The 24,203-nt window shown below is 42.4% G+C and overlaps 1 protein-coding gene across 26 annotated transcripts in view; it reads left to right on the top strand.

The window, feature by feature from the left end:
• SRCIN1 (SRC kinase signaling inhibitor 1) overlaps positions 1–24,203 on the top strand; it is a 900,548-nt gene that overhangs the window by 385,900 nt on the left and 490,445 nt on the right. Inside the window, exon 2 of one of the 26 annotated variants that reach the window (XM_063959677.1) lies at positions 15,671–15,782. The exons of the other annotated variants lie outside the window; for them this stretch is intronic. Coding sequence (XP_063815747.1) covers positions 15,780–15,782 — 3 coding nt within the window. The 5' untranslated portion in view covers positions 15,671–15,779. The remainder of the gene's footprint in view (positions 1–15,670; positions 15,783–24,203) is intronic. 26 annotated transcript variants of the gene reach the window in all.

Raw genomic sequence — 24,203 nt, 5'->3', positions numbered from 1 at the left:
AAGTACTAATCCTTTGGCTCCGAAGGCTAAGAGTACCACTTTTTGTTCCTTTCTACCTGCAGGTAAAGTGAAGGGTCAGGTGTACCCGAGACAAGCTCGCACTTCCAAAACCTCTAAGCCCAAACCTAAACGTTCTTGGGCCGGCCGTCAGCCTGCTTCCAAATCAGATGAGCCTGCCACATGACGGGGCGGGCCTCCCCCTGGGGGATCCCAGGGTGGGAGGCCGACTTCTGCAGTTCGCCCAGGTATGGTCAAAGACCACTTCAGACGCCTGGGTGCAGGAAGTTGTCTCTCACTGATACGCCATCTCTTTCAAGAAACGTCCCCCACACCAGTTTTACTTGACGGTTATCCCTTCGGATCCATTAAAAGCAAAAACTGTACGTTTGGTTGTACAATCCCTTCTGGACACGGGAGTGATAGTGCCGGTGCCTCTGTCTCAGAGAGGCAGGGGATACTATTCGACACTGTTTCTAGTTCCGAAGCCGAAAGGCTCCTCCCGGCCCATTCTCAACCTCAAATCTTTGAACAAGTATGTGAAGGTATTCAAATTCCGTATGGAAACTTTGCTCTATTGTTCTGGCTTTGGAGCCCAAGGATTATATGGTAACCCTGGACATACAGGATACTTACCCACACATACCTATTGCCATGTCGCATCAGCAGTATCTGCAGTTTGCAACCTACATTATCAATTCCAAGCCTTGTCTTTTGGACTGACCACAGCTCCTCGGATCTTCACCAAGGTCATGGCAACCATGACGGCCATTCTCCGTCGTCAAGGTGTCAGGATCCTACCGTATCTGGATGACTTGCTGATCCTGGTGAACTCCCCAGAGGTTCTCGCCCATCATCTGGAACTGACGGTCCAATTCCTACAAGCCCACGGGTGCCAGTCTGCGGGGTTGGGGCGCGGTGTTGGAGCAACACTCTCTTCAGGGTCGGTGGACCAGGGAGGAATCTCTCCTCCCGATAAATATTCTGGAATTACGGGCAGTGTTCAATGCTCTGAAACTTGCCATGCCTCTGGTACAGAACAGGCCTGTTCAAGTACAGTCAGGCAACGCCACCGCGGTGGCGTACATTAATCATCAAGGTGGCACTCAAAGCCGCATGGCAATGATGGAAGTGTCAAAAATCCTTCAATGGGTGGAACACCATCTGCCAGCCATAACGGCTGTGTTCATTCCGGGAGTCCTGAACTGGGAAGCAGACTTCCTCAGTCAGCAGGACGTTCACGCTGGAGAGTGGAGTCTTCATCCAGAAGTGTTTCAACTCCTAGTGGACAAGTGGGGCCTACCAGATGTAGACCTGATGGCGTCTCAACACAATCACAAGGTTCCGGTCTTCGGAGCAAGGACAAGGGATCATCAAGCAGCGTTCGTGGAGGCAGTGGCAATTCCATGGAACTTTCGGCTGCCATATGTGTTCCCTCCAGTGTCACTCCTGCCCAGGGTACTACGGAAGTTCAAGCAAGATGGAGGAATACTACTTCTAGACGCTCCGGCGTGGCCCAGACGGCATTGGTTCTCAGACATGCAGGGTCTCTCGATAGTGTTCTCTTCTACTTCCTCAATGCCCAAACCTCCTTGTTCATGGGCCTTGTGTCTACCCGGACCTGGCCAGACTGGCTTTGACGGCGTAGCTCTTGAAGCATCACTCCCGAGAGCCAAAGGATTCTCTGAAGCGGTCATTCAAACTATGTCGAAAGCCCATAAACCAGCTTCAGATCATATTTAATACAGGGTCTGGAATTCTTACTTCACATGGTGTGCTGCTAAGAATTATGATGCATATTCTTTCAAACTTCCAGACTTTTGGCTTTTCTACAACAAGGCCTAGACTTGGGCCTTCGTCTGGCCTCCCTCAAGGTTCATATATCTGCCTTGTCTGTGTGGTTTCAGAGATAAATTGCGCTCTTCCTAACGTTCACACTTTCACTCAGGGTGTTCTACAGATACAGCCTCCCTATGTTCCTCCTGTGGCTCCATAGTGTAGTCTTAAATGCCCTGCAAGAGTCTCCATTTGAACCTCTTGAGTCTGTGGACCTTAAATGCCTTACGCTTAAGGTCGTGTTTCTGTTGGCTATTGCCTCTGCTAGGAGGGTGTCGGATTTAGGTGCTTTGTCCTGTCGCCCACCCTTTCTGATTTTTCCCCATGACCGAGCAGTTCTTCGAACTCGCCCTGGATATTTACCTAAGGTGGTATCATCTTTTCACCTTAACCAGGAGATTGTGGTTCCGGCCTTCATCTCTTCTGGTTTGTCCTCTAAAGAAAGATCTTTGGATGTGGTACGGGCTCTCCGTATCTATGTGGAAAGGACTGCCTCTATCAGGAGGTCAGATTCTTTTTTTGTACTTTTTAGTTTTCCAAACGTGGCTGGCCTGCGAATAAGCAAACCTTGGCTAGATGGATTAGAATGGTGATTGCACAAGCTTATGCGCAGGCTGGGCTTCCATTCTACTCGGTCGGTAGGACCTTCTTGGGCGGCCCGCCGTGGCGCGTCCGCAGAACGATTGTGCAAGGCGGCTACGTAGTCCTCAGTGGACACGTTCATCAGGTTCTATGCCTTTGATACTTCCGCCTCCCAGGATGCTTCCATTGGACGCCGCGTTCTTGTGCCCACTACAGTGCATCCCCTCCCATGAGGAACTGCTTTAGGACATCCCAGATGTTATTCCCTGTGGAATCCCAGTGTACCCCGCTGCAGAAAAGGAGATTTATGGTAGACTTACCATTGTTAAATCTCTTTCTGCGAGGTACACTGGATTCCACAGGGCACCCACCCTGTCGCACTTAGCTTCTTTGGGTTTGTATGGCATTAGCCGCTAGTCCCTTCTCCTGTCGTGAGAATGTGGTTCTATGTGACTAACATCTACCGTCTCTCTTACCTGCTACTGCATTGGACTGGTTAACAAAACTGAGTTTCAGTGCCTGGAGGTGGGGCTATAGAAGAGACGGTGCAGTGCATCCTGGGAACAGTCAAAGCTTTAGCCTGTTGGTACCTCGGCTCAAGATCCAACTCTACACCCCAATGTTACTCCCTGTGGAATCCAGTGTACCTTGCAGAAAGAGATTTAACAATGGTAAGTCTACCATAAATCTCTTTTTTTCAAGTTTACTAAGGAGGGAGGCTGGCCACACTTTCCTGCATTGGCCCCTTCCATTACCTGAGCACGACACAGCTGTCGGCGCCTCTGAGTACATATTCAGCAAATCTGCTGTTATACATACCCAGGGGTGAAGAGGTAGAGGATGAATTGAATAAGATGGGTTTCTTGATAATATTTAATGATGTGAGGGCCTCTTTCATGGTGTTGTTTATATAGTATGTGCAGACGGTATCAGTATGTAAAACCGGCGGCTGGGATCCCCACAGTCAGTATACCTACAGCGGGATCCGGGCCACTGGTATGCCGGCAGCAGGGCAAGTACTAGCAAGCCCCTTGCAGACAGGTCTGATGTCTAAAAAGGGTATAAGAGAGGCTATGATAGGATATGAATTGGGAGAGTGGACCACAAATATAGACGTTTAGGAAGAATGGACATTTTGACCGCTGCTTTAAGGCTAAGTGTATATTTGTCTCTCTAATGTGCAAATGTTTTAGGCAGGTGCTGAAAAATGCTGCAAAGTAAGAATGCTTTCAAAAATAGAAGTATTAATAGCTTATTTTTATCAATTAACAAAATGCAAAGTGAATGAACAGAAGAGAAATCTAAATTAAATCAGTATTTGGTGCGACCACCCTTTACCGTCAAAACAACATCAATTCTTCTACACAGCATGTATTATAAATGACAAAATGTATATATATTTTTTTAATTATTTAGTCTCCCTAATCCTAATTGTGTAAGATATAATGTGGTATATAACAAGCTTATGATACACAAATAAATCAGCCTAGTAATAAGGTTCTTGCAGTAAGTGGGTAAACCTGTAGTCAGATAAAGTGCAGACAGATGCTGTATATACAGTGCTGTGAGGCATACAGATAATGTATATACACTGCTGTGAGATGATGGATGACAGAGTTGCTGAAGTGCAGACAATGGCCCTCATTCCTAATTGATCGCACCAAGCAACTTTTTGCTGCTGGTGCGATCAACTAATCTCCGCCTATGGGGGAGTGTATTTTAGCATAGCAGGGCTGCAAACACTTGTGCAGCCCTTCTATGCTAAAAAGTTTCCTGCAAAACAAGACCAGCCTTGGTCATACTTACCCTGTGCGACGGATCCAGCGATAATGGGCACGGCTTTGACGTCAGACATCCGCCCTCCGTTCGCCTGGACACGTCTGCATTTTCGTTACCAATCACCGAAAATGGTTCCAAACGGTGAGTTTCCACCCTGGACCGCCTTCCTGCAGTCAATCTTCTTGCGTTCACCGCTGCGACCGCTTTCTTAGTAGTCAGCGTCGTTGCCTGGTGACAGGCATCGCCGGGCAATGCTGCGCGTGCGCTTTACGGTCCCCGTGCATGCGCAGTAATGACCCGGTCGCAGCTGTGCGAACAAAAGCACGCTGCAATCGGGTCGGAATGACCCCCTGTACACCAGGTTGAAATAACTGAATGAATGGGGACAATGCAGTGTGTGAGTGTAATGAGTGCCGTTGGGCTGTCTGTCATATGGGGGTGGGGTCATATGGTGATGGGGTCACAAAGGAAAGAGGCTTCACAGGTTCGCCGGCCTACCGGGGGTCTTCCCTGCAGGCCCTATGGCAAATCTGCCCCTTTTTGTAACAACCTCCTTGCTGAATTTCTTCAAAACCTGTGTGCAAGTGTACCTAGAAGAATTGATGCCGTTTTGAAGGTGAAGGGTGGTCACACCAAATATTGATTTGATTTAGATTTTTCTTCTTTTCGTTCACTTTCCATTTTGAGAAAAATAAACTATTAACATTTATATTTTTGAAACCATTCGTACTTTGCTCCATTTTTTCCACACCTGTCTATAACTTTTGCATATTACTGTACATGTATTTTTTTTGCATGCAGGGTAAGTACATACTTGCTGCTTTTGCATGTAGCATATAAATGCTGGACAGTTATTTTACAGTGCACTTTAGATTTTAGCTTGGACACATCCCTCCTAAATCTAAATCTCCTGCACATTTCATATTCTGCATCCACCTGCAGTGCAACATGGTTTTGCCAAGGTGAATGGTTACAGTTACTTGCTCTTTTTTTGTTTAGTCCCACCTCTGAATCAGGCCCTTGGTAGGTTATACCTCACGATATTTACGTTTACCACAATTAAATTGTGTGGAAGTGTAGAGCGCAGAAACTTCAGATAATTTTATATTTCATTACATAAATTTGGGAGGGAGAATTGGTACTACATCTCCTGCATAGACTACAGTCTAATGATTGTGGGCAGGGCAGTTTCCTGATTAATGGCTCCCAGTACAAACAGTCAAAATGAAGATACAGATGGGTCCACGGTTATCTTGACTAGTTTTCTGTGCCTAGGCACAAAATGACTTATTAGCATAAACCCTTCATCTATTGTTCTCAACTGCAATACAATACAGAGAACAATACAGCAAGGGATTAAGTCATTACAGCAGGGGATTAAGTCCGATTGGCCAATCTCAGTTAATCCTATTAAAGGTCAAGATAAATGTGGACCCATCTATACATATACAGTAGATTAAAACACAAACACACATAAAACAGCCAGCGTAAATGTGGAAAACAATATAGTTGGAGGGGTAGTTGGAAGGTTAGGATGGGAGGGGGAGGAAAAGGGATCCCATGGATGGGAGGATAGGGTTTGGCAGGGAAACAAAGTCCTGGTAAGGTGCCACTGAGTATTCCTTTTATAGATGGGAGGTTGTAGATGTGGCACTTCATCTAGCTCTGCAGTAGCCAAAATTTGTTGGACTATGCAACCACATTCCCACCTTCACTGACCTTTCCTCTGCTAGAGGTAATTCATACGAGTGCACCTATGTCCAGTGTCGGACTGGGGCATTAAGGGCTCACCAGGGGGATGCAGTGCTAGGGTCCCATGTTTAGAGGTGTGGCCAGTGGGCCCCTTGATAAATAGAGGCTCAGTCTTAGGTCCTCTGCTTTTCTCTATACCACATCTCTTGGCAAACTAATCAACTCTTTCGTATGCAGATGATACTCAACTCTACCTATCCTCCCCAGATTTGTCACCATCTGTATTGGGCTGTGTCACTGAATGCCTTTCTGCCATTTCATCTTGGATGACATCTCGCCACCTCAAACTTAATATTTCCAAAACAGAATTAATTATATTTCCAACGGCCAATAGTAGTTACCAACCTGATATCTCTATCACTATTGATAACTCAGCAATCATCCCTACCCCACAAGCTCGCTGCCTAGATGTCATTCTTGAATCTGTCCTTTGTTCCCCACATTCAGTCTGTTTCAAGATCATGTTACATACATCTAAGAAACATATCCAAAATACGACCATATCTTACACAAGACACAGCAAAAACTCTAATCCATGCTCTCATTATCTCCCGCATTGATTATTGTAATAGTCTACTGACTGGTCTTCCCAAACATAGGCTCTCACCACTACAATCCATTTTGAATGCAGCTGCGAGGCTAATCTTCCTCGCTAGACGTTCATCGTCTGCAGATCCGCTCTGTCAGTCCCACCATTGGTTACCGGTATTCTACCGTATTAAATATAAAATACTTTTACTGACATACAAGGCTATTAACCAAACTGCACCATCATACATCTCTTCACTCATATCAAAATATCTCCCTACCCAACCTCTCCGCTCTGCACAAGATCTGCATCTCTCATCCACATGTATAACTTGTTCACACTCAGAATTATAGGACTTTATCCGGGCTTCACCCACTCTGTGGAATGCCCTCCAATGCACACTAAGACTCTCCTCTAGTCTCCAAACCTTTAAACGTTCCCTGAAAACTCACCTCTTCAGACAAGCCTATCAAATTCCAGACTCACCCACATAGCCTTCAGTGCTTCCTTATCTAATTACATCCTCTCTGTACAGTACACATAACACCACATATCTTGTCTTTCTTTACTCTCACACCCTCCTGACCCTTGGCCAACATTGTTGGATGATCATATCATACAACCCATTAAGAACCTAGCAATCTGGTGGACCATTATGCAACAGGTAGCATCTATCCTTGTGTATCAATGCATATTTCCCTATAGATTGTAAGCTTGTGAGCAGGGCCTTCCTACCTCTATGTCTGTCTGTTTTTACCCAGTTTTGTTCTATTACTTCTGTTTTCACGGTTTGGAATAATATTGAGGCATTAGTAGTTGACTAATATAGTGGAAAATCAGGTGAGGGGTGCGTAAGAAGAAAATGGAAAGTTAAGGCAGGTCAGGTGGGAAGAAGAGAGAAAAGAGAGGGGAGGTGGGAGTGGAGACAGTGTGTTCAAGTGTGGGTGGGGTTGGGGATCTAACTTCCTGAGATACAGTGGTGCAAGTATGCGGGTACGCTCGGGCACGGAGTACCCTTAAGAATTTGGCAGCGGGTATGCAGTACCACCTGCCACACACTTTGCCATTACCACAATTATAATGTGCCACAAAGCAACAAGACCATGGTGCTTGGCAGCATGACGGCTCCTCCCACTTTGTCAGGGTTACTGGGAGTGCGACAGTGGCTGTATTTTCCTGTTATACTGGAGGCATTACTATATATTGTTATTACATTGGGGGCATTACTATATATTTCTATTATACTGGAGGTATCACTACATATTTCTATTATACTGGAGGCATTACTATATATTTTTAGCCTTGGCTCCAGAATCCCCCCAAAAAAGGGGCTGTGTCATGTAGCCACTCCCACTAGCAGTATGTGGCCACACCCCATCACAACACATGACCACGCCCATTTTTCATCACTCAGTACCCATAAGAAAATATATCTACTTGCACCACTGCTGAGATACCAGGACTACATGTTAGAGTACCCCTTGTGCTTATACATGATCTGGCTTTGCTGGCATTGGACCCAGAAGCAGTTTGCGGTTGTAATCATCTGTGCCTGCGTGTCCTTTTGTCAGCACAGCCAGAGACCCCTTACAGATATACCCCATGTACTCCCCTGATTGTGACTAATGTTTTTGGTTCCTTTATGTTACTAATCCTATCTAAGTAATGTGATTTACCCAATAGTCAGGGCTCACTTCAGGCCTCTTGTATTGTTGATAACTGATTAGACATGTATTGTAATTATACTATAATACATCATGATGGTGTAAGAGAAGGATGGACAGTGATAACTCGCCATGTGAAGGGAGGACATTACTGTAACATATTAACAATCCTCCATTATCAGGTGTCTTTTGCCAAATATTTGCCAATAAAAAGGTGCTTTGAGTGCAGTGACAATTTGCTTTTGATAAATGAATTCCCTTTCCATATTTGCATCCAGGAGACAGTGTAGTGCAGAAGACTTCCTGGCTTTTGAAGTTGTGAATAAAAGGTTGGGGTGGTGCTGTCACATAGTTTGAAATTTGTCTCAAGTGGTAGATAGATACATCTAAATGGGAATCCTGAAATGGCTGTTCAGATCTTTTCTAGTCCTCGACAGCTTTGACATGGCAGATAGAGGATGGATGCAGCTTTGAATAAAAATGTTCAGGATTCAGCTCTGTGATTTCCCCTACCTGTCAGATATTGCAGAGATGATTAACCCATGCGCTTTCTGCAGTACTCTGCCACCTACCCAACCATCAATCTATTCAATCACTTCAATAAATAGGAATTTTTTTTCAAGCCCATTGTGTTTATCTTATTCTCTTTGTATTAACATTTTCTGCTTTGTTTTTGTCTCCCTCTCGGGGCTTCGACTGCTTCTCTGAGATTTTCTGGTTAATTATGTGTATGTCACTGCTAATCAGGCAGATAACTAATTGGCTGATAATGTTAGTAGGCACTCAGCCTTTTACCCAGAAAGCAGTCACAGAGCTGCATGCTGCTGTAGGATACAGTATACCGCTGCAAGCCCTCCTGTATTCTGCTCCTCATTTGGGAGTAGAACTCAGGCTTGAGACATGTTAGTACAGGGACTCTTACACAAACTGATTTATTTGGGTTGTAGGAGTTTGGCACAGTTTGGAATCTTGCAAATACAATGATAATGAATTCTTCTCCCGTGCATTCAAATAACAAATGTTTAATTCTGCAGAGATAGAAGTTACTTTAGGGAGAAATAAATGGAGCAGCTAACGCTCCATCTTACTTCTGTACTCGGAACGTCAAAAATAAATTTATCATTGGGGCCATGAAAAGTATCATTCGCTATCACCACATATCTTTTCGGGTTCGTTATGATATCCCGCTGCATGGGATGCCGATTGTCAGTATATCGACATCGGCATCCTGAGCGGTGGAATGCTGGCAGGGGGGTGAGCGCAACAAAGCCCCTTGCAGGTTCGCTGTGTTCGACACGATGCGGGCTTGGTGGCGAGCAACGCTTCCACAGGTTCTATTCTTCCTCTATGGGTGTCGTGGACACCCATAGAGGGCGAATCACCTACCTCGCCGGTATACTGGCAGCGGTATGCTGCTCCCATTGGGATCCCGGCATCGGTATTGTGACAGCCAGGATCCCGACGAACGGTATGCTAACCGCATACAGTCTCTACAATTAGGTATGATAGCAGTGAATGCAATTATGGCAGTGAATACAGAGGGTTGCAGTGGCACTTGGACTGATGCTTGATGGTGATTTTTACATTTAACACTAAAAAGATCTCTAGTATAATTGGAGTGTGATATTCTGCTATTGATATTGTATAATCTCATGATTAGTACTGTCATTATAGCAGCAGCACTCTGTATTTACCATTAAGACAAAGGTGACAGGAACCCTTTTAAAGGAGAAACAGATAAGTAGTTTTATTCATTGTTTTGACTTTTTAGTCTGTTTATCCCAATAATATCATGTATTGGGGTTGTTGGCCAGTGCAGTATAGGAATAGGCTGTGTATCCGCACGTAACACGCAAATATGACCCAAGAGTTCTAGTCATTCAGCAGTAATCCCAGAGATGAAAAGGATTTACAGTATACAAATTTTCTGGATAGCAATTATTTAGAGAATACATTTACTCATCAGTAAATGTGAAGCCTAGGCATGAATGAAAATCTATTTGTCTAAACATACCACGTGCAAACTGTAATGGTAACTTAAATTGACAGAGATATGCAAACACATGATTATAAATAGGGTATATTTCACAAGTGAATTTAGTTGGCATTAATCTTGCTTTTAATTGCATCCACTCTATTGTACACCCTGCAGATGTAGCTGGCCTTCTCTCCCAGAGATGTTTCATTCCCACTGCTAAGTCTTCAAGGTCACTCTGACATTCAGCAATGGGATGTGTGTTCCTCGTCTATTGCTGGGATTTTAATTTTTGCTCCTAAACCAAAAACGGGTTCTACATTTCATCATGGTTCTGAATCTATAAATCTGTTAAAAATACTAATTATTATTATTGTTGTTGTTGTTGTTGTTGTTGTTGTTGTTGTTGTTATTATTATTATTATACAAATCCATAACAGGTTTACTAAATTAAGAACAATGCAGAATCGGTCACAAAACTTTTAGAAGTCAGAAGTGGAGGCATTATATAGGTAGATCACTTCATTAGACTAAAAGGAAGGATTGTTTGCTAAGAATGAAGAATATCTAAAAAGAGGGAGAAGTCTAGTGCTTAGCACACATACAGTATAATACGAACACATAACATGTCAAAAAGTACAGCACACTATACAGGGCCTGATTAACGGTTCCAGCCGCCCTAGGCTAATACAGAAGTGTGTGAGTGTGTCCCGCTTTTTTGGCATAGAATTTTTTTTGCTCATACACAGATACAAATCTGTAATTATGTGTCAAAATGTACCACAGATTCAATTATTTTTTGCTGATACAATTTTTTTTTTAAACTATAGAAACATAGGCTAATGACAATAATCCGAAGTGAACATTAAATATAGTTACATCAAGTTATATCATCAAACTTCAAGTTCTGCTGGCCTGGGACTAGTGCATGTAACTTCTGACAGCCAGGTCATACAGGCAGCAGGCTGCTGCTCAAGTCTATGCTGGCCTGGCTGCAACTGACGCTGACAATGAGACACTGAGATTTTACTACAACGCTGCACCAGCCATCCCAGCCAGCCCTAAGAAGAACAGCACATTGCTCCTCCACCTCCTCTGGAGTATCACAGGACAGGGGCGGGCACGCAACGTGACGTCATCGCATCACATCGAGGGAGGGGGAAGCCAGGGGTGGGGAACAAACTGTGCAGGTCCGGCACGGCTAGCGACTGCTAGTATTAGCGTCATGGGTCGCGATAAGCAGCACTACCAGGAGACCAGGAGTTGGTTGAATGACCGAGCAGCAGGGGCCGGGGTGGCCGCTGACCAGCATTGTGGGAGGTGGCAGGGAACAGGTCACTCACAATCAATCACTGTGCAGTAGCAGGGTCGGTGCATGTGCGTGTGACGTCATGATACCCGCACCCGCTGCGACCCCCAGGACTCTGCGCTCCAGGCTGCAGCCTGATCAGCCTATTGGTTGATCAGGCCCTGACACTATATAAACATAATCCAAGTATGAATTCTAAAAGAAATAAAAGAGTGTGATAATGCTGATTTTCTATCACCACAGTACGTCTGCTAACACCAACATTTATCTTTAAAATATTGGTGGTCATTCCGAGTTGTTCGCTCGCTAGCTGCTAGCATTGCACACGCTAGGCCGCCGCCCTCTGGGAGTGTATCTTAGCTTAGCAGAATAGCGAACAAAAGATTAGCAGAACTGCTACTAAATAATTCTTTGCAGTTTCTGAGTAGCTCCAGACCTACTCCTAGATTGCGATCACCTCGGTCCGTTTAGTTCCTGGTTTGACGTCACAAACATGCCCTGCGTTCGGCCAGCCACTCCCCCGTTTCTCCAGCCACTCCTGCGTTTTTACCTGGCACGCCTGCGTTTTTTAGCACACTCCCTGAAAACGCCAAGTTGCCGCCCAGTAACACCCACTTCCTGTCAATCACACTACGATCACTCGAGCGTTGAAAAAACGTTGCTTGAACTTGTGTAAATCTCCAAAGTTTTCTGTTAAATTACTAAGCGTATGCGCGCTGCGTACCATGCATTTTCCACCTAATCGCTGCGTTGCGAAATACGGCAATGAGCGAACAACTCGGAATGACCACCATTGTCGGGGTAGCTAAGCGAGATACAGCAGCTTCGGCGTTACTTGTTGGGCCAGTCGTCGGAATCACAATCAAAGCTTCTTGACATGAATTGTACTTTTTCACTTGGGTTGACATTTCCATCACTGTTAATATTTATGTTATGATTGAAACTATTTTTATTATTATTATTATTATTATTATTATTATTATTATTATGTTGTGATATATGATGCAATATAGATATAAAATAGTTTATATATAAAAGTGTAAGCAACACTTTCCCCGTCTTGCGCCACATGACATATTTAGGCCTGGTGTATGGACACATCTGTACTTCCGGTACTGTGGTTGTCAAAGGACTGGTCAAGAAATCTCTCTTTAATCAGCATTTCTGGACTTCAGAGATAAAGATAACATTCTTCTGGACTTTTGCAAAGTGAAGTCGTTGGTGGTCCAAGACTTCTCTGTTCTGATTTTCCAGGATTTTACTGAGTTGCTCATGCAGAAACGGAAAGAACTCATGTCTGTTTGCAAAATTATATTTCACCAGAACAACAAATTGCCCTTCTCTTCTTGGCCAAATTGCATGTCATCCTTAATGGCTAGACCCAATTCTTCAAGAATAGAAGCTTTTTTCCTCACAGATCAGATGCTGCTACTGTCCAAGAGTCACTTTCTCATTTATATTATATCGGAATATATACATTTGTCTATTTTTCTCTTATACTGTTTGGATAAGTTGAGTGGCCTTGATACTACTGTGTGTGATCCTATGGTTCTACCATTTATTGTCATGTCATTAAGTAGTTTATTTATTTGTTTTCATCCCCTTCCATATTTTCTGGGATTCCACTGGGAGCAGCAGACCAGCCTAACCCTTTACCCTTCCCTACCTCTGCATTAGTATGGGGTTTGATGTCTATGATGGACACGGTGCCGCCAGAGCCGGATTAAGACTCCGGGGGGCCCAGGGCACTTATGACAAGGGGGCCCATATGGACTAAAATAAAGTGTGCGTGTATATATATATATATATATATATAAATATAACACAGCAACAAGGACCGGCACTCCTGTATCACAAGCAGTGTGAAATGCCTAGGTGCCAGTAAAAAATAATGCACAGTTCTATGGAGAGATACGGCACTCCAGGACTTGATGAAACATGCTGTTAGCAACCTCAAAAAAAGCTGTCAGCACAGCATAATGCAGTCAACGTTTCATTTAATATCTTAAATTTCGTCAGGACAATATTGTCCTGACGAAATTTAAGATATTAAATGAAACGTTGACTGCATTATGCTGTGCTGACAGCTTTTTTTGAGGTTGCTAACAGCATGTTTCATCAAGTCCTGGAGTGCCGTATCTCTCCATAGAACTGTATATATATATATATATATATAGATACCCATGTAGTGGCCGGCACTCGGAAGGCCTCCGTGGGCTTTCTGGCTCAGGTGCCATCCTATGAGGTTTCCACCTCCATCATGGTTTATATATATATATATATATATATATATATATAGATAGATAGATATAGATATATATTTATTTCAATTTGAAACGAACGGCACTCCATATACAGTGTGACAGCAGCTGCCTGGGTGCCCTCCCAAAGGTACAGTATATGCTGTAACACATACCCTACCAACAATTCCTAGGTCTCACAATAGAACATACGTGCAACATTTCGAAATGTATTTTTTTTTAAATATTGTAAGGGATCCCCAACAGCCATTGTTAATAATCAGAAAGTTTCCCCACACTCACTGGCAAAAGTATTCAGCAATGTGGAGGTTTGAAACTTCCTGTCGGGAAAGGGGGCCAGCAGTCCAACCCTGATTAGGGGTAATTGCAGGATTTGTGTATGTGTATTTAATACACAAACTTCTTTATTATTCAGTTTCTGAGTGTCGCCTTTCGTTCTCTTCATAAACTACAAACACTGGGAGGGCACCGGAACAACATATCCAAGCACAGGGAGTGCCGGTCTGTGATCTTTATCATATATATATATATATGTGTCTGTTTAAAAATATATAATGCATCTCTATGTCTCACACGCACACACACACACTGTACATACATGCATACAAACATACACAGATGTACACATACCTGGAACCTGGCTGAGAGGAGGAGATAGGTAAATGACAGATTAATGTAAAGAGTGGGACCCATCGTAGTAGCTGCTGCGGCTAAGCATGTGTAGAGAGCTCTTCCACCTTGAGCTCCCTCCAGCAGCAGCAGCAGCTGTGATCGTGATCGCAATCACTGTAGCGGCTTCTATTGAAATGGAGGCATCCTGCACCCCACAGAAGCATGGGGTGCAGGAGGGCAGCAACGGAGGGCCCCTAAGAGAGGGGGGCCCGGGGCAACGTACCTCCTGTGCGCCCCCCCTTCCCTCTTAATCCAGCTCTGGGTGCTGCCTTGAATATATATGTGGTCCTATTATGGTTTTGTGAAATCTAATATTGGATAACATAATTATGTTGACTGTATCACTCATGCCTCTGTGTCTAGTACAGAGGTTCCCAAACACAGTGCTCGATGCACCCTAATTGTCCAGGTTTTGAAGTATAGCCATGGCTAAGCACAGATGGTCAATTTAAAATGACTGAGGTAATAATTAAGTCACCTGTGGCCAAAACATGGATATACTTAAAGCCTGGATCGTTAGGGTGCTTTGAGAACTGCATTAGGGAACCTCTGGTCTAGTAGTATGAAGAATATTTCTGGAATGTTGATGGGCTAAACACCCCAGTTAAATAATGTCTTAGGTTGACTGAGAGTACTCAGTCATCCTAAGACATTTAGCCCCGAGGGGTGGCGGGATGTAATGCAGTTCGAGATCGCCAGAGATGCGGGTTGTCGGTCGATTTCGGACATTTGTTTAAAGGGAAATTACAAGGTATGGTTTTGCCTTATAAGTGATTGTCCCTTTAAAAAAACGTCCGAGATCAGCCGACACCCTGCACCTTTGGCGATCTCAGACTGATTTACATCTCACGGATAGACTTTTTACAGGAAACCCATTGGCTGTCGGATGGTTCTAATACTCTCACTAGTAACTGGATACAACATTGTGTTTCAGCCTCCTTCACTAAATAAAAAGAAGTGGTGTTACTATATATATATATATATATATATATATATATATATATATATATATTAGTAAAGCTCTTAGTTGTACTATTATTGATCAAGTGCAGGATCCTGATGGCTGTTACCTTTTGTTCAAAGTATTATACAGGGTGCGAAGTTCACCATACTGAACCTTTTTGCAACCAATATCCTGAATTTCTAATTTTATAGACTCCTCAACTGCTGTTTTAGAAAGTGATATGCCTAGCCTGATGGTTATTTCAATGTTGTTGCTGACCCTTTCTTGGGTATGTGTGACTCTCCATGTACTGGGGTGTGTGCTAGGAGATAGACATTTATTTTATTGCATTCATTCTGTTTTAATTTCAGGTCATGCTCCTGTGTCTCTCGTGATTAATATACCTACTGTGTACAAGAACCATTTTTGGCATTTCCCCTCTTATCTCTCCTAAAGTGAGGATTTTCAAAAGTCAAACATATGGTATGAATATTTAGGGGACAACATTGACCACTGAGATGAGACAATCATTTCCTGGGAGGCGTGAAAGTGTTTCTGAGAAGGGAGTTATTGCTTATGTGGCAAGGAAATAAACTGTTTTACATGATCAAATGTTGGAAGCAAAGAAGTATTGATAGCACTAAGAATATTTTTTATAGGTAGGGTAATAACCCAGGTACATTTCTCGCTCATGCTGTTCGTCAACATTGGCTTAAGCATTAGACACCTTTCTACTACTCTTTCGAAGCTCCGCGAACAGGGTCAAGTTATACTTCCAATACTGGCATTGTGACTCCGGGGGAGATTTATTTATGTTTGGAGAGAGATAAATTACCAAATCAATCAGCTTCTAACTTTAATCCTACAGGCTGTTTAAAAAATGAAAAAAGGTGATTGGTTGGTACTTTATCTCTCTCCAAGCTTTGATAAATCCCCCTTCTTGGTCTTCTAATTACACTACCTTTTCCTACCACTACTTCCACTGATAGTTCTTTGTCTGACTGTCTCCTCATGCAGGCTTCTCTGCCTAAACTATTCAGCACAGACATTTCTGAAGATGAAGTATTCTGTACTATTCCCTCCCTTTCGACTTATAAAACATCTGGTTCGGATGGACTAAATGTGGACAATTACAACACTTTGGGAGAGGATGTGGTTCCTAATTTGACTGATTTATTTGAAACTATTGTTAAAGACTGTCTCATGCCCTTTCTTTAATGACTCTTTCACAATACTGTTAACCGAAACCTGATCAGTTTGTATGCCACATGCTCTTCTGGCTCATCAGCTGGGATTTACTCAGGGCCATTATTCTGTTAGAGGAATATGGTTGGCCTGAGCGGTGATCATTGGGTCATATGTTGATGATAGTACTATTGTTCTCCTAAGCTTTGACGCTGAGAAGGCTTTTCACAGGGTCTCTTTGGATCACCTATATGCAAAAAGGAAATAAGAGCGGCTAAAGTAGAAACTGAAAAACTAGTAGCAAAGGAAAGCAAAGCGAATCCCAAAAAATTCTTTAAATACATTAATAGCAAGAGATTAAAGAAGGAGAGTATAGGCCCTTTAAAAGACATGTTGGGAGTCTTAAGCAAAAATGATAATGACATAGCGGACTCACTAAATGAGTTTTTTTCAACAGTATTTGTTAGAGAGGACCCAATTCAGGGACTAACATAGAATCTCAATAATGAGAATATCCCACTGATAGGTACTTATTTAAGCGAGGAAGTAGTCTGTGACCGATTAAAACATTTAAAGATGAATAAGTCACCAGGTCCCGATGGTATTCACCCAAGGGTTCTAATGGAGCTTCATTCTGAACTTGCAAAACCGCTATTTTTGATCTTTAAGGATTCAGTAATATCAGGTATGGTTCCCAAAGACTGGCGTATAGCAGAAGTAGTGCCTATATTCAAAAAAGGAAGTAAAGCTGAACCAGGTAATTATAGACCAGTTAGTCTTACATCTATAGTGGGGAAAGTATTGGAAGGTATTCTAAGAGATAGTATTCAGAAGTTCCTTGAAGTCAATAAGGTCATTAAAAGGAATCAACATCGGTTTATGAAGGACAGATCCTGTCAAACCAACTTACTTGGCTTTTATGAAACAGTAAGCGCAAACCTAGATCAGGGTAAAGAGGTGGATGTAATCTTTTTAGATTTCGCCAAAGCGTTCGATACTGTACCACACATGAGACTTATCTACAAGCTACAAGAATCAGGGCTAGGAAGCACAATATGCACTTGGGTCAAAAACTGGTTAGATAATAGGGAGCAGCGCGTTGTGGTTAATGGATCTTTTTCAACTTGGACTGAAGTGCTAAGTGGTGTGCCGCAAGGCTCAGTATTAGGACCGCTATTGTTCAATATTTTCATTAATGACCTAACAGAAGGTCTAGAGAGCATGGTGTCACTTTTTGCAGATGATACCAAATTGTGTAAAGTTATAAATGCAGAGGGGGATGCTGAGTCGCTTCAGAATGACTTAATTAAATTAGAAGCTTGGGCAGCGAAATGGAGAATGCGCTTCAATACAGACAAGTGTAAGGTAATGCACTGTGGTAACAAGAACAAAAATAACACCTACCTACTAAATGGGGTAAAATTAGGGGATTCTGTACTGGAAAAGGACTTAGGTGTCCTCATAGATAGCAAGCTAAGCAGTAGTACCCAAAGTAGGACTGCAGCAAAGAAGGCTAATAAGATATTAGCATGCATAAAACGGGGAATTGATGCTAGGGACGAGAGTATTATACTCCCGTTATATAAATCACTTGTGAGGCCACACCTTGAATACTGTGTACAATTCTGGGCACCTTACTACAAAAAGGATATCCTGGACCTAGAAAAGGTTCAAAGGCGGGCGACCAAACTAATTAAGGGTATGGAGACGCTGGAATACGAGGAAAGGCTTGCAAGACTAGGCATGTTTACACTGGAAAAGAGGAGATTAAGAGGGGACATGATCAACATTTACAAATATATAAGGGGACAATATACAGATCTTGCGCAGGACCTGTTTTTGGTTAGATCAACACAGAGAACTCGTGGACACTCGCTCAGGTTAGAGGAGAGGAGATTCCACACAATACAGCATAAAGGCTTTTTTACGGTAAGGACGATACGTGTTTGGAATTCCCTGCCTGAGGAAGTTGTAATGGCCAACTCAGTCAACACCTTTAAGAATGGGTTAGATAAATTCCTAATGGATAAGGATATCCAGGGTTACGGGGCATAGTCACGCACTGTGGTTATTATAAAAAAGAGGGGTTAATCGGAACGGCAGTCAGCAACCTCAGTCAAAATTTTATACAAAATAATCGTGCATAGGAGACCACAAATAGGTTGAACCCGATGAACAATTGTCTTTTTTCAACCTTAGACACTATGTCACTATGTATGTTACTATGTGACCTGCATCATCATTTTCTGATTAGGAATTTTTGCCCTGAGTTTGTTCAATTTGTATGTTTTCTGTATTTTAAACCTAAATTGTCTCTTATTATTAATTATGTTCAATTACAATTATATGGAGACATGCAACAAGGGTGCTCTCTATCCCCTTTATTATTTAATTTAGCTCTAGTTGGATGGAACGTGTTCCAGGGTATTAAGGCTGTGGTGGCTGTAATTAAAAATAACGGCATTTGTCAATGAATCTCTTCTCTGTGTGTCTAACCTGTACCAATGTCTTCATCTTCTCATGGACAAGTTCTCACAGTTCAGGCTTAATTTTCAATGGTCCACCTCTTATATTAAGTATCTAGGTGTTTATGTCCCTATAAACATGGCTGACCTTTATGAGGAAAATGTTACTAAAATAATTTTAAAGTCAGTGGATGAGCTTTAGACCTGGATTCATCTTCCTTTATTCTTCCTAGGATAGGCAAATCTTATCAAGATTACCCTCCCCCAAATTTTGTATCCTTTACAGACTTCCTATAATCCTGAGCCACTCTGACTTGTTAACTATCGATAAAGAGTTACCTTATTTCATTTAGAGACTAGAATTAGTTTGGCGAACCTAAAATACACAAAATTGGAGGGGGAATAAATTTCCTAGATTTAGATTTGTATAATCAAACCTCTATTTGCAGATATATAAAGGACTGGATATACCACTAAGGGGGAGATTCAATTAGCCGTGCTGATTGATCCCAAACAGGCTGCACTTAACAGGGATTTATTTTTGGGTCTGAGTAGACCCTAAAAGAAACCCCCCATAAATAGCCTGTTATCCCCAATAAATAGCCTGTTATCCCCTATAAATAGCCTGTTATCCAGTGCTCAATCCATGTTAACACGTACGAAGTAGGTCCGGAACTTATCATGATCTATATGTTAACGCCTGATAACAGGGTCATTTATTGGGCGAGAAAAAAAGTGTCCTAAGTGAATAGCCCTGGGCATTAAAGCCCAAAGCTACCACCTTTTGTCACACCTGGTAAATTACAGAGTCTGATTTGAATTACTCCGTATGACAGATGGTATTATTTCTTGGGAACAGGAATTTTTTGCATCTTCACAGGCAGGAGATCCCTGCAGCTATCAGTGGTAACCCTTGCTGCTGTCCTCAAGGACCGTGTAGCACCTCTGAATACACTGTAGTACAGGAGTACTGCAGTGCAGCTACGAGACCCAAGTCTCTAAGTTCACCTTAAACGAGGTCAAATTACTTATGTCTGCACGTACAAAGCCTAATAGCGTGAAGCCATTCTATGTACCACAGGAGGCTGACTTTTTTGGATGAGATATATAGATCTCACTAAGTACATATATTTCCTGGCTTTTTAAATTGTCCAATTGGCTTCAGATATGATTGCGTGTATGCTGAATTTTATATTCATTTGTCTAGCCTGAATTAATATCGGACAGGTGTTTTTGTGCCTTAAGTGCATTATATTTTTTATGTCCAGCAATTTTATAATTATTGCATTTACAGACTATTTAAGAAATACCTATGTACTCCCCACGATAGATGTTAAAACAGCCGCTGATACAGCTAGCTGTTAAAACTTAAGTACATACAGGAATTCGTTGCAAGTGCAATTTGGGACTCAAAAGTCTGCATTGTAAGTATTAAGAGCAGAGTAGCAGGTACACATTATTATTTTAACCCTTAACCCAGTGGTTCCAAAACTTTTTTGAATCACTGCACCCTAGACAATCATAATTTATTTTACGGCACCCCTAGGCCAAAAGTTTTTTTACTGAGAAATTTAGAAAGAGATATTAAATTAACTAAATTGTGTTTATATGTCATCCTTAAGTTCAATTGTGTGGTGAGGGACAAGGGGCCTAATTCAGACCTGATTGTAGCAACAAATTTGTTAGCAGATGGGCAAAACCATGTGCACTGCAGGGGGGGAGGGGGGGTGCAGATATAACATGTGCAGAGTGTTTTGTTCATATGTTTGTAAATCCAGTCATCAGGACACAGAGACATGTGAGTTCACTGCTGTGCTGTTATTATTCCATCACCAACTCCAGGCACACTGCACACTGGACCACCCACTTCCCAGCATCTCCCTGGTCCCAGGGACCATCACTGAAGATTCAGGCTTACACATATTAGTAAGGGAGTGTCTACAAATATTAAGCATTCTAATACACTAACATCACATCCTCTTTTCTTTAAAGATAAGCCCTGTACGCTTCAATGCAACAATTAACAACGTCATATTAAGAACATCATATAACACGTTTCAATGAGTCTCTCAGGTCTGCGTATTTCCCTTTTGGGTCTTTCATACACAGTCTGTGTTTCATCGACCATGTTGGACCTTTCTAGAATTGTGGTTTGTTCACTATTATGAGGATCATCATACATGTCAGATGAAGGGTATTCTTCAGTCATGTTGTCTTCATTATGGTTAGGTTGAGATCTTAAATCCACCCGATTTCTTCTTACTTCCGTTCCACGCTCTGTACATATAGTATAAGATCTTGGTGCTACTTGTGCTTGCACAATACCTTTCTGCACCCAAATACCTTTCTCGTGATCTCTGAGACGGACTTGGTCACCCGATTTTAGATCAAATAAGCTTTTTGCTCGCCTGTCATGGAACAGTTTCTGTTTTGCCTGTTGACGTTCCTTACTCAGTCTGACCAACGCTGAGTTATGTGTATTAAGCAGTTCATCATGTATCGGGAGATTTGCTCTAATCCTCCTTCCCATCAGCATTTGTGCAGGAGAAAGTCCATTCTGTAAAGGTGTACTGCGGTAGATTAAAAGACTTTTGTAGAAATCTTCTTTACCTTCTTGAGCTTTTTTCATGAGACTCTTTACAGTTTTTACTGAACTTTCCACCAACCCATTTGAGTGTGGATAGTGGGGACTTGACGTAGTATGGACAAATTCCCACTCATCAGCAAATTGTCTAAATTCAGCACTGGAAAACTGAGGACCATTGTCAGTGAACACTTCCATAGGAACACCATGCCTTGCAAAGATTGACTTCATGCAATTGATTACGGCTTTACTAGTAGTTGTATGTAGTATCTTCACCTCAGGGTAGTTAGAGTAATAATCAGTCACGACAATGGTGGTCATTCCGAGTTGTTCGTTCGCAAGCTGCTTTTAGCAGCTTTGCACACGCTAAGCCGCCGCCTACTGGGAGTGAATCTTAGCTTATCAAAATTGCGAACGAAAGATTAGCAAAATTGCGAATAGACACTTCTTAGCAGTTTCTGAGTAGCTTCAAACTTACTCGGCATCTGCGATCAGTTCAGTGCTTGTCGTTCCTGGTTTGACGTCATAAACACACCCAGCGTTCGCCCAGACACTCCTCCGTTTCTTCAGCCACTCCTGCGTTTTTCCCAGAAACGGTAGCGTTTTTTCACACACACCCATAAAACGGCCAGTTTCCGCCCAGAAACACCCACTTCCTGTCAATCACATTACGATCACCAGAACGAAGAAAAAACCTCGTAATGCCGTGAGTAAAATACCTAACTGCATAGCAAATTTACTTGGCGCAGTCACAGTGCGAACATTGCGCATGCGCAGTTAGCGGAAAATCGCTGCGATGCGAAGAAAAATACTGAGCGAACAACTCGGAATGACCCCCAATGTACGTTTTCCCATTACAATCAAACAAATCTGCGCCAACTTTCTGGTACGGTCTCTCTGGCACTGCGTGAGCACTCAGTGGCTCGACTTGTTGTTTTGGTCTATACGTAAGACATAATTCACATGTAGCTGTAGTCTGTGCTATGTCTTGGTTCATTCTTGGCCAATACATAACTTCATGCGCTCTCCGCTTACATTTTTCTTCTGCTAAGTGGCCTTCATGTATCTTGCACAGCATAGTTTTTCTTAGTCGTGCAGGTATGACAAACCTATTGCCTTTGTAAATAATACCATCGACAACTGTAAGGTCACTGCGGTACATCCAATAATCATGGATAGACAGCGGGCACGCATGTTTTTCTGCTGGCCAAACTTTCAGAATTATATCTTTCAACACTTTCATTGTGTCATCTGTCTCAGTTTCTTTCCTAAGCTGTTCTTGTCTTGCAAGAGACACTGGTAGAGAAGCTACAATCAAATTAACATAGGCTTCTATCTCTTCATCCATCAGACTTTTGGAACCTTCACTTTTGTCCACAGCACGAGAAAGTGTATCAGCAATGTACATGTATTTGCCGGGACAGTACAGCAAGTGTACATCATATTTCTGTAGTCTGATAAGCATTCGTTGAATTCTCATGGGACAGTCATGTAATGATTTAGTCATGATAGCTACCAATGGCTTGTGGTCAGTTTCCACTGTAAATGTTTGACCATACACAAACTGATGTAATCCCTCACATGCATAAGTGATCGCTAGAAGTTCTTTTTCTATCTGAGCATACCTTGTTTCAGCACTTGTCAGTGCTCTTGATGCATAGATTACTGGTTGCCATGTATCCTCATGTTCTTGTAACAGCACTGAGCCTATGCCAAATTGCAAAGCATCTGCTGAATTTCTTATTTTTTTCGCAGGATCAAAGAATTTTAGCACTGGTTGCTCTGTAATGATCTGTTTCAAGTTTTGCCAACTTTCTTCTTGTTCATGTGACCATATCCTCTCGTTATCTTTGTCCAACAACCATCTAAGAGAGGCTGTTCGTTCAGAGAGTTGAGAAATAAACTTTCCTAAGTAATCATTCCTAGGAATCTTCTGACGTCGTCTTTGTTGTTAGGACGTTCCATGTTCGTTATGGCTGTTATTTTCCTTGGGTCTGGTTTTACACCTTGATCCGAGACCACGTCGCCCATAAAGGTAAGTGTATTCACGCCAAATTAACATTTGTCCTTGTTTAGCTTTAGATTCACTTTCTTGACAAGTTCCATTACTTGTCTCAATCTAGAATCATGTTCTTCCTTTGTAGATCCCCAGACAATAATGTCATCCATCATTGTTTCAACATCTGGAATATGTTCAAAAATCATGTGTATCTTTTTGTGATATACTGCTGGAGCAGACAATATTCCATATGGTAGTCAAAGAAATCTGTATCGACCTTCTGGTGTATTAAATGTACAAAGCTTTGAGCTGGCCTCATCTAGCTTCACTTGCCAGAATCCTGAAGATGCGTCCAATTTACTGAACCATTTTGCTCCCGCAAATTGCGACATGATTTCATCTCTGGTTGGTAGTTTGACATGTTCTCATTTAATAGCTTTGTTTAAATCTCTGGGGTCTAGACATATTCTGAGTTGTCCATTTTTCTTTTCAACAATTACTAAGGAGCTTACCCATTCAGTAGGCTCATCAACTTTCTGTATCACACCCAAGGCTTCCATGCGATTTAACTCTTGTTTAAATTTTTCTCTCAGCGCAAACGGCACTTTTCTACAGGGGTGTATCACTGAAGAAACTTGCGTGTCTATATTTATTTTATGCTCTCCAGGCAA

The sequence above is a fragment of the Pseudophryne corroboree genome, chromosome 3 (genome assembly GCF_028390025.1).
Source record: "Pseudophryne corroboree isolate aPseCor3 chromosome 3, aPseCor3.hap2, whole genome shotgun sequence".
Classification (NCBI taxonomy): domain Eukaryota; kingdom Metazoa; phylum Chordata; class Amphibia; order Anura; family Myobatrachidae; genus Pseudophryne; species Pseudophryne corroboree.
The sequence above is the reverse complement of the archived record's forward strand: the minus strand, read 5'-3'. Positions and strand labels throughout refer to the sequence as shown.